This window comes from Cryptomeria japonica, chromosome 3 (assembly GCF_030272615.1).
Source record: "Cryptomeria japonica chromosome 3, Sugi_1.0, whole genome shotgun sequence".
In the NCBI taxonomy this organism is placed as follows: Eukaryota; Viridiplantae; Streptophyta; class Pinopsida; order Cupressales; family Cupressaceae; genus Cryptomeria; species Cryptomeria japonica.
The window spans coordinates 32,340,800-32,355,136 of NC_081407.1; the positions used below are offsets into that span (position 1 = coordinate 32,340,800).

At 36.2% G+C, this 14,337-nt stretch overlaps 1 protein-coding gene across 1 annotated transcript; it reads left to right on the forward strand.

Moving 5' to 3' along the window:
• The first annotated feature begins 501 nt into the window (after window positions 1-501).
• On the forward strand, window positions 502-5,515 carry LOC131065991 (pentatricopeptide repeat-containing protein At3g24000, mitochondrial). The gene is made up of 2 exons (XM_058000648.2): window positions 502-985; window positions 1,147-5,515. Exons 1-2 carry the CDS (start codon window positions 881-883, stop codon window positions 3,967-3,969), a joined length of 2,928 nt encoding a protein of 975 aa, XP_057856631.2. The 5' UTR covers window positions 502-880; the 3' UTR covers window positions 3,970-5,515.
• Window positions 5,516-14,337: the final 8,822 nt, after the last annotated feature.

Here is a 14,337-nt window from a genome sequence, read left to right on the forward strand (position 1 = left end):
ATTTCTCTGTCTTGTGTTATTTTTATGTTTCAATTTTACATTCATTTTATTGTATATTGCTTTGTGATTCTATTCCTAAGAGAACACAATATGAATATTTTAATTTTGTTATTATAATGTTAATAAAGAAAAAAAATTTCTTTGACTTTGCTTGATTGTTTGCTTATTGATTTCACTTGCTTTATTGATGAAAAAATTGTTAGTCTATTATTCTTGTCTCGATTGATTTGAAAAAAATAAAACTATTACTTAAAGTATGTTTTACATAAATATAACTAATTTAATCTAACAAATTTAAAATTTGTATTTGAATTTTGAATTTCATGTAAAATACTTTAAAATGAAAACAATTAAATTAACAATAATTAATTTAATTTATTATGATAATCTAATTTAAATTAAATTAACTGAGATTCCACCCTTGAAACAAAGTATTATTGATAACAAATTCATCCTTAAAAACCTAGCTCCTTTGTATCCTCCTCTAAACCTTTGAACTCTACAATTGATGGAAGGAAGACTGGAGACCAAATAGAAAAAACTGAAGGGAAACAGCAGAGTTTTATTGTATCTGATTGCTATTGAAGCTAATAAAAGAAAGATTATCATCATATAATTACAATCCATACTACCAATCTTGACAACAGAACACATTTTAATTTGCACTGGCTAAAACTTATCATTCTTCTCAATTATGCGTGGCTATCTGTGAGTGATTGCACATTGAAAGGCGATTGCAAGGTAGATTTTTTCCAAATAGGCTAGTGGTGGGATTTTTCTCCCTGAATAAATGACTGTCGGTATTTTCAGAGAGCAATGACTTCGGATATTAGCGGTTCTTAACTTCTAATCAATGTTAGTTCAATCTTGTTGAATTGTTATGGTACTCCCAAATGCATCGCTACTTCCGAGGCATCTCTCAATAGGTGCGCAAATACAGCATACCTATGCTCAGAGGCAGCAGAAGATGAAGAACAAAACCCAGGTAATCACTGGATAAACTTCCTAGTTTATGTTAGAGAAGCTAATTATAGATTTTCTTTATTTATATAATTTTAATTTTAATTTTTTTCCTTGTAACTGTTTGTTAGGTTACGGGCAGCCTTTTAAAGGCTTTGGGTTTTAATGTTATTCTGCTGTTTGCAGGTGTCTGCAAGAATTGGGGACAGCGTCTCTAGTATCACCAGAGCTGCTGTTGTTGGAGGCTCAAAAGAATTGGCATTGGATTCTTCCAGTGTTGTTGAAAATTTGAAAACGCTTCATAGACAAGGAAACCTGCAAAAAGCTACTCAGGTGTTGAGTCTGATGGATCTACATGGAGTTCAGGTGAGTTCTGATACTTATTCTAGATTACTACAAGCTTGTGCCAAGAGAAAGGCTATTGAAGAGGGTGAAGTTATCCATGCCCACATATTGAAAACTGCTTTTGAACCTACTGTGTATTTGACAAACAACCTTCTTACCATGTATGTTAATTGTGGGAGTATTGAGAATGCACGCAGAGTGTTTGACAAAATGCCCCAACGAAATGTTGTGTCATGGACAGTTATGATAGCAGTCTATGTACAGAAGTCATATTATTGGCAGGCTTTGGAACTATTCAATCAGATGATATTGGCTGGCACAGTTCCAGATCAGTTTGTTTTAGCATCTGTGCTGCGTGCATGTGCAGAGATGGGAGTCTTTAGTTTGGGGAAGCAGCTCCATGGGTGTGTGCTTAAAAAGGGGTTTGGGTTGAATGTTCGTGTGGGAAGTTCTCTTGTTTCTGTGTACGCAAAATGTGGGAGTACAGAGGCTGCCCACAAAGTGTTTGAAGGTATGCTTCAGCAGGATGCGGTGTTATGGAATACAATGATTGCAGGATATGTCCAAAGTGGGCAGGCTGAGGAGGCCATTGAACTATTTTGCAAAGGAGTGAGAGAAAAAATGGAATTAAATCAGTATATTTTCTCCACTGTTATTAGAGCTTGTACTGATCTTTCTGATATCGAGTTTGGCAAGCAAGTTCATGCTCAAATGATTAAATATAGTTTAAACTCAGATGTTTATGCAGGAAGCGCTCTGATTACCTTGTATTGCACATGCAATAATCTTGGGGATGCCCACAAACTATTCGTGAGACTGCACAAATTAGACTTGGTATCATGGACAACAATTATTTCAGGATATGCTCAGAATGGCTATGGTGAGAAGGCCCTAGAACTCTTTTATCAATTGCAGAGAACAGGAATGAAACCAGACGAGTTTATCTGCGCAAGTATTCTACAAGTATGCTCTAACCTAAAACTATTAGCAAAAGCCAGAGAGATGCATGCGTGCATCATGAAATCTAAATTTTGGAATGGCATATCTGTGGGGAGTGCCCTCATTACCGCCTATGCAAAATGTGAGAGAATAGAAGATGCCCAGCAAGTGTTTGATAAAATGTACGAGAGAAACATGATCTCTTGGACTGCTATAATTGCAGGATATAGCCAGCACGGCCTTTTTGAAGAATGCCTCACACTGTTTTCCCAAATGCAATTAGCAGGGTTGAAACCAAACCTTTTTACCTTGACCTGTGTGCTTGACAGTTGTGCCTCTTCAACACAACTTGAACATGGTCTAATTATTCATGCTTATATTATCAAAACGGGATACGAATCAGACATTTCTATGAAGAATGCCCTTGTTTCCATGTATGGGGAATGTGGGAACGTCAAGGATGCATACAAAGTCTTTAATGAAATTTGTGAACGCGATGTCATCTCCTGGACTGCAATGAGTGCAGGGTATATACATAATGGAGATGGTGAGGAAGCTCTTAAACTCTTTCGTGAAATGCAGCAGACAGGATTGAAGCCTAACCAGTTTACATTCACAAGTGCCTTCACTGCAATTTCCAACCTAATGTCCCTCAACCAGGGAAAAGAACTCCATGCCTATGTCACCAGAATTGGATTTGAATTTGATGTCGCTGTTGGGAATGCCCTTATTACCATGTATGCAAAGTGTGGTAGCATAAATTATGCATGTGAAGTGTTCCACCGAATGCCTCAACACGATATACTCTCTTGGAATTCAATGATTGCAGGGTACGCACAGCATGGATATGGAAAGAAGGCCCTTCAGTTATTTGAACAAATGCAAAAGACAGGCATGAAGCCCAACCACATTACTTTTATTGGAGTTCTCTCTGCCTGCAGTCATTCAGGTCTTGTTAATGAAGGTGTTGACTTATTTGATTCGATGAATCAAGAACATGTTATAGTGCCAAGAGTGGAGCACTATGTATGCATGGTTGATCTTCTTGGCCGAGCAGGATACCTGCATGAGGCAGAGAACATCATTAATACAATGCCATACAAACCTAATGACTATGTGTGGCGTAGCTTGCTCGGTTCCTGTAGAATCCATGGAAATGAAGAGATAGGATTACATGCAGCAGAATGTCTTCTTGAGTTGCAGCCACAAGATGATGCAGCATATGTGTTGTTATCAAATATCTATGCTGCAGCTGGCAGGTGGGATGATGTAGCAAGAGTGAGAAAACTGATGAAACAGATGGGAGTGGAAAAGGAGCCTGGATATAGCTGGATTAGAGTCAGAAACAAAGTGCATGCATTTGTTTCAAGAGACAAATTACACCCTCTAAAGGAGAGGATCTATGCTAAGCTTGACAAGCTAAGTGAGCAAATTAAGGAGGTGGGATATGTGCCTGACATTAGCTGTGTGCTACATAATGTTGATGAGGATCAGAAAGAATACTATCTTCGATACCATAGTGAGAGGCTGACTATTGCTTTTGGGCTTATCAGCTTACCCTTTGGTATGCCCATACGGATTTTCAAGAACCTCCGTGTCTGTGGGGATTGTCATACTGCCACTAAATTGATTTCTAAGGTTGTTGGTGTTGAAATCATTGTTAGGGATACAACTAGGTTTCACCATTTCAAGGATGGTGTGTGCTCATGTGGGGACTATTGGTAATGACAAGGAGTACCGTTTTTCACATTGGTACTGCTGACATGATTAGGATTTATTGCGCTCTACAGCAAGGTGTGGCATTTGGATACTCATGATATGTACCTCATTCAATCCACTATGTGGGGACTATTGGTAATGATGAGGAGTACCGTTTTTCACATCGGTACTGCTGACATGTTTAGGAACCATTTTGCTCTACAGCAAGGTGTGGCACATCGATACTCATGATATGTGCCTCATTCAATCCAGTATTTAGGATCAAGGGTATTCTTCTCTATTTGTGGCACTTGTTCCTCTAGTGTCCATTCTCTCACGGATTACAACCAAGTTATTTTAAAAATATTCAGAATTGTGTTTCGATATCAACATCAGTACCCTGGAAGAAAATTGAAAGTGACGTCGAGAAGGAAACTTGGAGCTGAAAAAAGGATCCCCAAAGATATAAGAGTAATCATTTGATTCCTAAGAAAAATCTTATGTTTAAGGGCACTGACTATGTGCCTCAAGAACCATACTTATGATATGGTGTAAAGCTGGTAATAAAAAAATCCAATGGCTGATAATTCAATCAAGCAATTATCCGTGCCCTTATCGAGGGGAAGAAACAGTTACAATTACAACCATTTAATACATGTAATAAGTTAAAATACTGATTCATGCATGACATTCTTAACCCCTTATCTGTACATACTAGAAAACAAATACTGATAAGTTGCGCTTCCATTCCATAGAGGAAACGCTTACTCTGTCCTTGTCTGGGTATGGCTTTTACTTTTCCTTAAGAACTCTGGAGTAAATATTATCTAAAGGCAATAGATGTTTCCCATGGAGACCTCTGTAATTCTTGATATTCCCATCAAATCCTTTGAACAATCCTTAATGCATACAAATGATGAAGGACACCTGCTGAATTTTGGTGTGAAAACCAATGGAAAAGATGCCTGTTGATTAAAGCCTTGTTGAAATGATATTTTGATGACTTGAAAGCATAGAGACTTCACAAAATTGCACACTAGTATCAAAAAATGAAACCTAAGACAGAAACAGAAGGCACAGTTGCAACCAGAGAAATTGAGTGCAAGGGTCAACCAAGGATGCAAATTGACTCTGAAAAAAATGAAACCCAAGGTGTAGATCGGGGTCCAAAAAGAGCCAATGAAATCTCATGGAAGGCATATTTATATGATTGAGAAACCCCTAAAAGTGGAGTAAAGCTTCAAACCATCCATTCTGCAAGTGGATATAAAAGGTCCCTGTCTATCAAAGCTGTAAGAATCAGAACATGAAATATAACATTATGAGAAAACCCATCTCTGCACAAGTACAACTGAAGCAACAGTGAGTGTCTACCATCAAGGCGTGTTCACTGTCCAAAAACAGCATAATGGGAGGAATGTTCAGTTTGAACTTCAGTTCTTCAGCAATGATATGTTACTACCTTCTTTGTAAAAATGTGTATAGATGAATGCTTATGTATGCAAAATTCTTAATAAAGCTTATGAAATGCTACGCATGTCCAGGAAAATTTCCAACTTCATCTGCATTGAGGTGGCCCAATTTGCAAAACAACTCAGTTGCTATCAACTTATTGTAGACTGCACACAAGTGACAAAACTAAACATGCTTATAGTCTTCTTTAGTGTATACTAGAAACAATTTTTGATGTAAGTTAAAGTTTGTCTTGATCGTCTCTAGCTTCCTCATCTTCTTTGCTTTCATCAAATATTTTTCCCTTACATTGTTTCTAGATTTTTATTCTTTTTTCCTCTCATTAGTACAATTTGTTAGACAATTCAAATAACTAGAAGGCAACTAAGAGGGGGGGGTTGAATCATTTGTCTCAGATTACCGAAACCTTAAACAATTAAAACTTTAATACCAGAACCAAAACAATAATACCAGAATAGTAGATAAACCAATTAAGCATAAACAATAATCAAAGAATAAATACCATTTACATGACACCAAGATTTATACGTGGAAAACTCGGTAAAGGGAAAAACCACGGTGGGAAGCCTATCCACAGTCAGATAATACTTTTGCAGTAAGTATGTGAATTACAATTGAGGGGCATTTACTTGCAGGAAGGCCAACAACTTAGAGCGCACTACTCATCACAAAATGAGTCTCACTGACTACATAGAAATCCAGACTACAATTCGGAAGAATGAATGAACTGCAAAGATAACATCTTCTATCCCTAAGTACAGTTCCGGTTAAGCTCAATACTGAAGGACTAAATCTTCTTACATAAACCCAACTCGATGACCAAATCCTCTGTCTGAATGATATTACATTATTCGCTCATTACATCCTCACATATATTCCCTTTCCTACAACCATGATGATCTACAATGAGATCTTACATCATATATATACAAACCTTCGACCATAAACAATCAGGTCGACCACCAAACAATAATACAATTACATAATTACAAAACATGTCGACCTAAAGCCAAACAAAAAATATCCAACCCATAGGACATCCCGGAAACAAATCGACAGGTCCAATCCACACATTACATTAAGCTGGTCCATATCCTAGATACACCGAGACCCAAATTAGGTCCACACGCTAAAGCAATGATCTCCATCAACCAAGTCTCGAACATGATCACCATTAGCATCCTGAATCCATACCAGAAACTGCATCAACACCACTTATGCATATCATCAAAGATCTTCATCAAAGTTTTGCCAATGAAACCCTTGCCGAAACAACAAAATAAGCTTTCTAGCAAATAGGATAGCATCCGATCACCAGAACAAAACTAACTGACTGAACATGAATCTAAGTAGCATGAATAAGCCAATTCCATAACCCAAACATACCGGAGCATATCAGATCTAATTCAACTAGAAACCACACAACCTACCGAGACTAGAAGGGTGCCAGTAAAACAACCAAAACAACTAGTGTTGACATTAATGACAAAACATCAATGCAACACATAATCAATTCCTCCAAATGGCCAACAATCTCCCCCTTTGGCATTGATGACAACACTAGATGCGAAAAACATTTAAGTACCAAGAAATACCAAACAAGTCTCCCCCAATGGAAGACAACCAACAATCTCCCCCTTTGGCATTGATGACAACACTAGATGTGAAAAACATCTAAGTACCAAGAAATGCCAAACAAGTCTCCCCCAATGGAAGACAACCAACAATCTCCCACTCAAAGATATAGAAATGAAGTTCTGAAACAAAGACCAAACTCCCCTTGTGAATGATATCTCTGTAAAGTTACATTTTTTACATATATCTCTCTCCCTTTGACATCAATGCCAGAAATCTGACAAAAATATCAAAGCAAAAACATAAACCACTGAATTGCAAGGCTAACTACTCCCCTTGAGCAGTAGCGTCCCCACATCAATGCTGAAATGAATGATATCGCTGATAATGCATGTCAGACTGATGCCAAAAAACATCAATCAGTTCACTGTCAGAGGAGCAGAAACCCCTAATCTGTCTCTCAGGTACTCAAATGATTCTTTAGGCAAAGGTTCAGTGAAAATATTTGCAATCTGCTCTTTAGTGTTCACATAAACCAATCTAACTTCATTTTCTTCCACCTTCTCTTTCAAAAAGTTATATTTGATAGATATGTGCTTTGTCTTAGAGTGAAATACCAGATTCTTTGATATGTCAATAGTAACAGAGTTATCATAGCGAATAACTATCGGTCAAGTGCAATGCACTTTGATATCCTTCAACATTTGCTTTATCCATAGAACCTGTGTACAGTTAGTAGCAACAACAACATACTCAACTTCAACAGTAGATAAATAAATACATGATTGTTTTTTGTTGATCTATGAAACCAACTTCTTTCCAAGAAAGAAAGCTCCACCGGAAGTACTTTTCTGGTCATCAACATCTATATATGCACATAAAGTAAAGTCATCATCCTTAAGGTCCACAAGCCATATTCTGATGTACCTTGCAAGTATCTAAAAATTCTTTTCACCGCACTCTCATGATTTTCTCTAGGATCACTCTGATATCTTGATGCAATACAAACAACATTCATCATGTCAGGGCTAGTCCGAGTAAAATAAAATAGACCTCCAATCATAAATTTGTATCTTTTAGGATTTATCGGTGTAGAAACATCTTTCCTTGTCAGTTTCTCACTAGTAACCATAGGAGTACTTACCGGTTTAGAATATCCCATACCTAATGTCTTCAACAATTCCCTAGCATACTTAGTTTGACAGATGAAAATACCTTTATCAGTCTGAGTAATCTGCAAACCTAAGAAATTTTTCATTTCTCCGATCATAGACATTTCAAATTCTTTCTCCATATTCTTAGAATATTTTATGCGCAACTTATCTTCACCTCCAAAAATGATGTCATCAACAAATACTTCAATAATCAATATATCATCATCAGTGACCTTATAATATAAATTACTCTCAACATTACCCTTAGTAAAATCAAGCTTCAAAAGATATTTATCCAACCTTGCATACCAAACTCTAGGTACCCGTTTCAATCCATATAAAACTTTCCTTAACCTGCAAAATATATTTTTATTATTTGAAAGTGAAAAACCATTAGGTTTCTCAATATAAACTTCCTCATTAAGATCTCCATTAAAAAATGCACACTTGACATCCATCTGATAAACCTTGTAGTTCTTATGGGCAGCATAGGCAATAAATAATCTTACAACTTCAATCCTAGCTACAGGTGCAAAAGCCTCACCATAACCAATTCCTTCCTTCTAAGAATATCATTTACAAACCAATCCAACCTTATTCTTTACAACTTGATCATCTTCATTCAATTTATTCCCGAAAACCCATTTAGTTCCAATAACATTCTTATTTTTAGGTCGGGGAACTAAAGTCCGTGTGTTATTCTTCTCAATTTGATCTAATTCTTCTTCCATAACTTTCAACCAACATTCATCTTTACATGCTTCAATTACTGATACCGGTTCAAATTGAGAAATTAAACATACCTCATTAGTTGTTAGTCTTCTTCTTGTCATCACTCCATTGTTCTTATCTCCAATGATATGATCTTCTAAATGATTCAATCTCACATACCTCGGAGTCTTCTGATTCCCTGTTCCTCTTCCCGGTTCTTCAGTTGCTGTTGAATTTTCTGATACTGCCGGAGTAATTGGTTCAACATTCTGATCCGGTAAAGGTGTTACCAGTTCAGTTATGATCATTTCCACTGCCGGTTCTTGCTCATAAACTCTGATTTGACCTTTATTTAGCTCATCCACCTTGACATTAGCACTCTCCATAATTCTCCGCAATCTCTTCTTATAACATCTATATGCTTTGCTTTCATTAGAATAACCAAGAAATATTCCTTCATCACATCCAGGATCAAATTTGCCAATAATCTCATCTCTCCTGATATAACATTTACTACCAAAGATTCTGAAATACTTAACTGTAGGTGTACTGTCAAACCATAATTCATAAGGTGTCTTATTGGTTTCTCCTTTGATATGTACTCTATTGAATGTATAAACCGCTATGCTCACTACTTCTCTCCAGTAGATATGAGGTAGACTAGCTTCCATCATCATTATTTTAGCAACATCCAAGATAGTTTTGTTCTTCCTTTCCATAACTCCATTTTGCTGAGGTGTTCAAGGAGCAGAAAATTGTCTCTTAATAGCATGCTTCTCACAAAAGTTATTAAACTCACCGGATATGAATTCTCCACCATGATCTAAACTCAAACATTTAACCTTCAATCATGTCTCAGTTTCCACTTTAGCTTTAAAGATTTTAAACTTTTCAAAAGCCTCAGATTTCTCCTTTAGAAAAGTAACACACATCATTATAGAATAATCATCAATGATTAACATAAAATATCTATTACCTTGAAAACTTTTAACTCTAGTAGGGCCACACAAATCAGTACAAATAAGATCAAGAACATCACTAGATTTATCTTGTATACTCCTAAAAAAGGTTCTGACCTGTTTTCCCATTTGACATTCTTTACATACCAGATTATAGGGCTTCACAATCTTAGGTATATCTCTAACTACCTTAGTTTAACTGATCTTTACAATGCAAAAAATTCACATGACACAACCTTTTATGCCATAGCCAACTCTCATCAATTTGTGCAATCAAACATGTTTTCTCACTAGAATTCAAATGAAATATATTACCTTTAGTCTGTGTACCAATTGCAATCTCCAAACCTGATCTATTAATGATTTTGCATTTCCCATCCTTGAACTGTAATTGAAATCCCTTATCCACCAATTGTCCTACACTCAAAAGATTATGCTTCAAACCTTCAACAAAATAAACATTATCAGTATTGTGTTTACCATCCAATGATATAGTTCATTTTCCTTTGATCATATATGCTTTGTCATCTCCAAATCTAACCAGACCGCCATCAAATTCTTGCAAAGATAGAAACACCCTTTGATCTCCAGTCATATGATGTGAACAACCACTGCCAATTACCCATTATTTAACTTCAATTTTGGTAGCAAGCGCCTTCTCTTCAGGTACATTCTCCTCCAATGCTGGAACACCTTCCTTGATAGCCAAGAACACCCATTCCTTTCCATTGTCAGAACCACTAGCAGAGTCTTCTACCGGTTCATCATCAGAATTAGTCACACCTTCCTCATCCGCTATGTAGCATGATTTATCTTTGTTTTTTCATATACTTATACTTGTTCTGATATCCAAGGTTAGGCTTAAAAGATCTTCTAACTCTTTTTTCAAATCTTTAATTCCTTTCAGAACATCTAGACGCAAAATGACCAATCTTATTACATGCAAAACATTTAAAATGTGTTTTTTCTTCATACTTACTTCATACCGGTCTTTCAAGTACTCTTCTAGCAATAGGGCTTTAGGTTGCTCAAAACTCATCACTTTCTCTTTTCATATCGTCCAATTCCTTTGCATATAGAGCTTTCCAATCTTGCTTGTCGGTTGATGATGCAAATGCATGAAAAGCAGGTTCAGACTTTAGAGCTCCAAAAGGTCCAAATTCTTCAAGCTCAAAAGCAGACAATTTTCCAACCAAGCTATCTCTATTGACAAAAGCATTAGCCATTGTTCTCAATTCATTAATTGCAGTAGCCTTCATCTTGTAAGCCGGTGGTAGGGCTCTCAAAACTTTAGAAACAATTTCATCTTCACTCAGAGTTCCACCACAACATTGAATTCCCATAACAATCTCATTTACCCTTTCCATGATTGTAGTAATCCTTTCATCTTCTTCCATCTTCAAGTTTTCATATCTCACCCGGTAACCATGAAGTTTAGCAATATTCACAGTAGGGTCACCTTCATTAAGAGTCTCCAACTTATCCCATATAGCTTTTACAGATGTTTTGTCAGTTAATCTCATTATTTGTTGATCAGAAAGTGCACACAAGAGGGCTTCTCTTGCTCTACAATCATTCTCAAGCTCCTTATCCAAGTTTGCCGGAGGAGGGTTGCCAGATGCTGAATTATGAGGTGTTACACCATTCTATGTGATCTCCCAAATCTCCTTGCCAAGACATCTTAGATGACTATCCATCCGAATCTTCCATACCCTGTAATTTGTTCCATCAAGCCTAGGAATATCTCTTTGAAAGATAGCTCCAGATGAACTAGATGAACTTGAACTGTTAGTCGCCATAGGATCTTCTTCAAGTGCTTAAGATTTCTGCAGAGAGGACCAGAGCTTTGATACCAATTGTTAGACAGTTCAAATAACCGAAAGGCAACTGAGAGAGGGGGGGTGGGGGAGAATCAGTTGTCTCAGATTACGAAAACCTTAAACAATTAAAACTTTAATACTAAAACTCAAAACATTAATACCGGAATGCTTAAACCAAATACCAGAATAGCAGATAAACCAATTAAGCATAAACAATAATTAGATAATAAATACCATCCACATGACACCAAGATTTATACATGGAAAACCCGGTAAAGGGAAAAACCACCATGGGAAGTTTACCCACAGTCAGATAATACTTCCGCAGTAAGTATGTGAATTACAATTGAGGGTTCTGCACTTGCAAAAAGGCCAACATCCTAGAGCGCACTACTCATCACAAAAGGAGTCTTACTGACTATATAGAAATACAGACTACAATCCGGAAGAATGAATGAATTGCAAAGATAGTATCTCCTATGCTTGAGTACAGTTCTGGTTGGAGGACTAAATCCTTTTACATAAACACAACTCGATGACCAAATCCTCTGCCTGAATGATATTACATTATTCGCTCATTACATCTTCACATATATTCCCTTTCCTATAACCATGATGATCTACATTGAGATCTTACATCATATATATACAAACCCTCGACCATAAACAATCAGGTCGGCCACCAAACAATAATACAATTACATAACTACAAAACATGTCGGCCTAAGACCAAACAAATAATATCCAACCCATAGGAAATCCCAGAAACACATCGAGAGGTCCAATCCACACGTTACATTAAGTCGGTCCATAACCTAGATACACCGGGACTCAAATTAGGTCCACAAACGCTAAAGCAATGATCTCCATCAACCAAGTCTCGAACATGATCACCATTAGCATCTTGAATCCATACCAGAAGCTGCACCAACACCACTTATGCATATCATCAAAGATCGTCATCAAAGTTCTGTTGGTGAAACCCTCGCCAGAACCACAAACTAAGTTTTCTAGCAAACAAGATAGCATCCGATCACCAAAACAAAACCAACTGACTAAACATGAATCCAAGTAGCATGAATAAGCCAATTTCATAACCCAAACATACTGAAGCATACCAGATCCAATCCAACCAGAAACCACACAACCTACCGAGACCAAATGGGTGCCGGTAAAGTAGCCAAAACAACTAGTGTTGACATCAATGAGAAAACATCAATGCAACACAATCAATTCCTCCAAATGACCAGCACAATCTTCATTATTTGATCTCCTTAATCCTAGATTTGATTTTATCTGGCTGGTCAACAATATTGCTTCTAACTAAGGAGGTCATGGTACTTGTTGGTAAACAGATATCGCTTCTAATTGAGGAGGTCATGGTACTTGTTGGTAAATGGTTGTCGCTACGATACTTCAATGATTTAGCCTAACTCGCTCAATAGACAACAACAAATTGTTTGAAACAATTGGGGGCTAACTATTTTCCTCTACATTGAGAGGGGCAGCTCCCTTGTATGATAGGGATTCACATTTTCTCTAGTATGCTTTTTGATCGCGAAGCAAGAAATGTATGAAAGAATTTAAAACTGAAACAAATGAAGAAAGCCCTATATAAGGCTAATATGAGACCAATAATCTTTTTTTTTAAGAATAATAATGAGTAACTTTAGACAAAGAGAGACAAACCCAAAGATTTATTTCTTGAATATATGTTTTCAAAGAAAATGCTAAAACTAGGGTTTGAATGAGAAAATACTTCTAAACATAAAAAGAAACACTCACTTAAGCTTTTTTAGACTCATATATAGGAAATTCCACCAATATCATATCAAAAGTTGCATATGGAGAATCATGTAAAGAAATAAAACAAATTGCACTCACCACATAGAAAATATCTCATGAAATGTTGCAAGTTAAACAAAAGAAAATGTACAACATACATGAGACCAACAATGTCCCTTCTATATTTTATTCAAAAATATAAGAGCTCAAAGACTCTTTCTTCTCTACAATGTTCGATAAAATTAAAAAAATCCTCTAATTACAAAAAAGCCTTCTATATATAAGATTTCTTCCTCATAATTGATTTATAACCAAATTTTGAGTTAATATCTTAACAAAAATTAAGCTTTACTTTGTGTAACATGGGTTATAATATAAAATTTACTTTATATATCATTATAAATGATTTAATTTACAAAATAAGTAATATGAGGACAAAAAATAATAATCTTCAACCTCATTGAGGAAGTGGTGAACTCCTTTTGGAATTTTGTTCTTTAGAGCCTTCAAAGTGTGGAGAAGATTCGACTAACTTTTGAGTTGTTTTACCATTACCACTATTAACTTGCCCCTGGGTATAATGGTACTAAGGCATAATTTTCAAGTTAATAATGCCTTTCTTATCTCCTCAATCCTTCTTTGAAAGCTTAGAATATTCCTTCAATAGAATATTAAAGAAGATGATATATTGCTCAATTTCCCCATGGCCTATAATCTTCTTTCTAAATAGTCCTTTTGAAAAAAAGTGTTTGAAATTCTTTTTGATGGTAAGGACATCAACCAGCTTGATTTCATCTTCTTCGAGTATCAAATTCTAAGCAATTAGCCTAAGTATTGGACTTATAATTTTCAATTCTATTATTCACTATTTCAAAACTAGCAATTTCCACTCCATGCCTTTGAACAATTAGATGGACT

What these genes read in the sequence shown, in the direction of transcription:
- LOC131065991 (XM_058000648.2), top strand. Translation starts at nt 881, where the DNA reads ATGGTACTCCCAAATGCATCGCTACTTCCGAGGCATCTCTCAATAGGT. An exon ending in AGATGAAGAACAAAACCCAG is followed by an intron (nt 986 to 1,146) that starts GTAATCACTGGA and finishes TGCTGTTTGCAG; the next exon opens with GTGTCTGCAAGAATTGGGGA.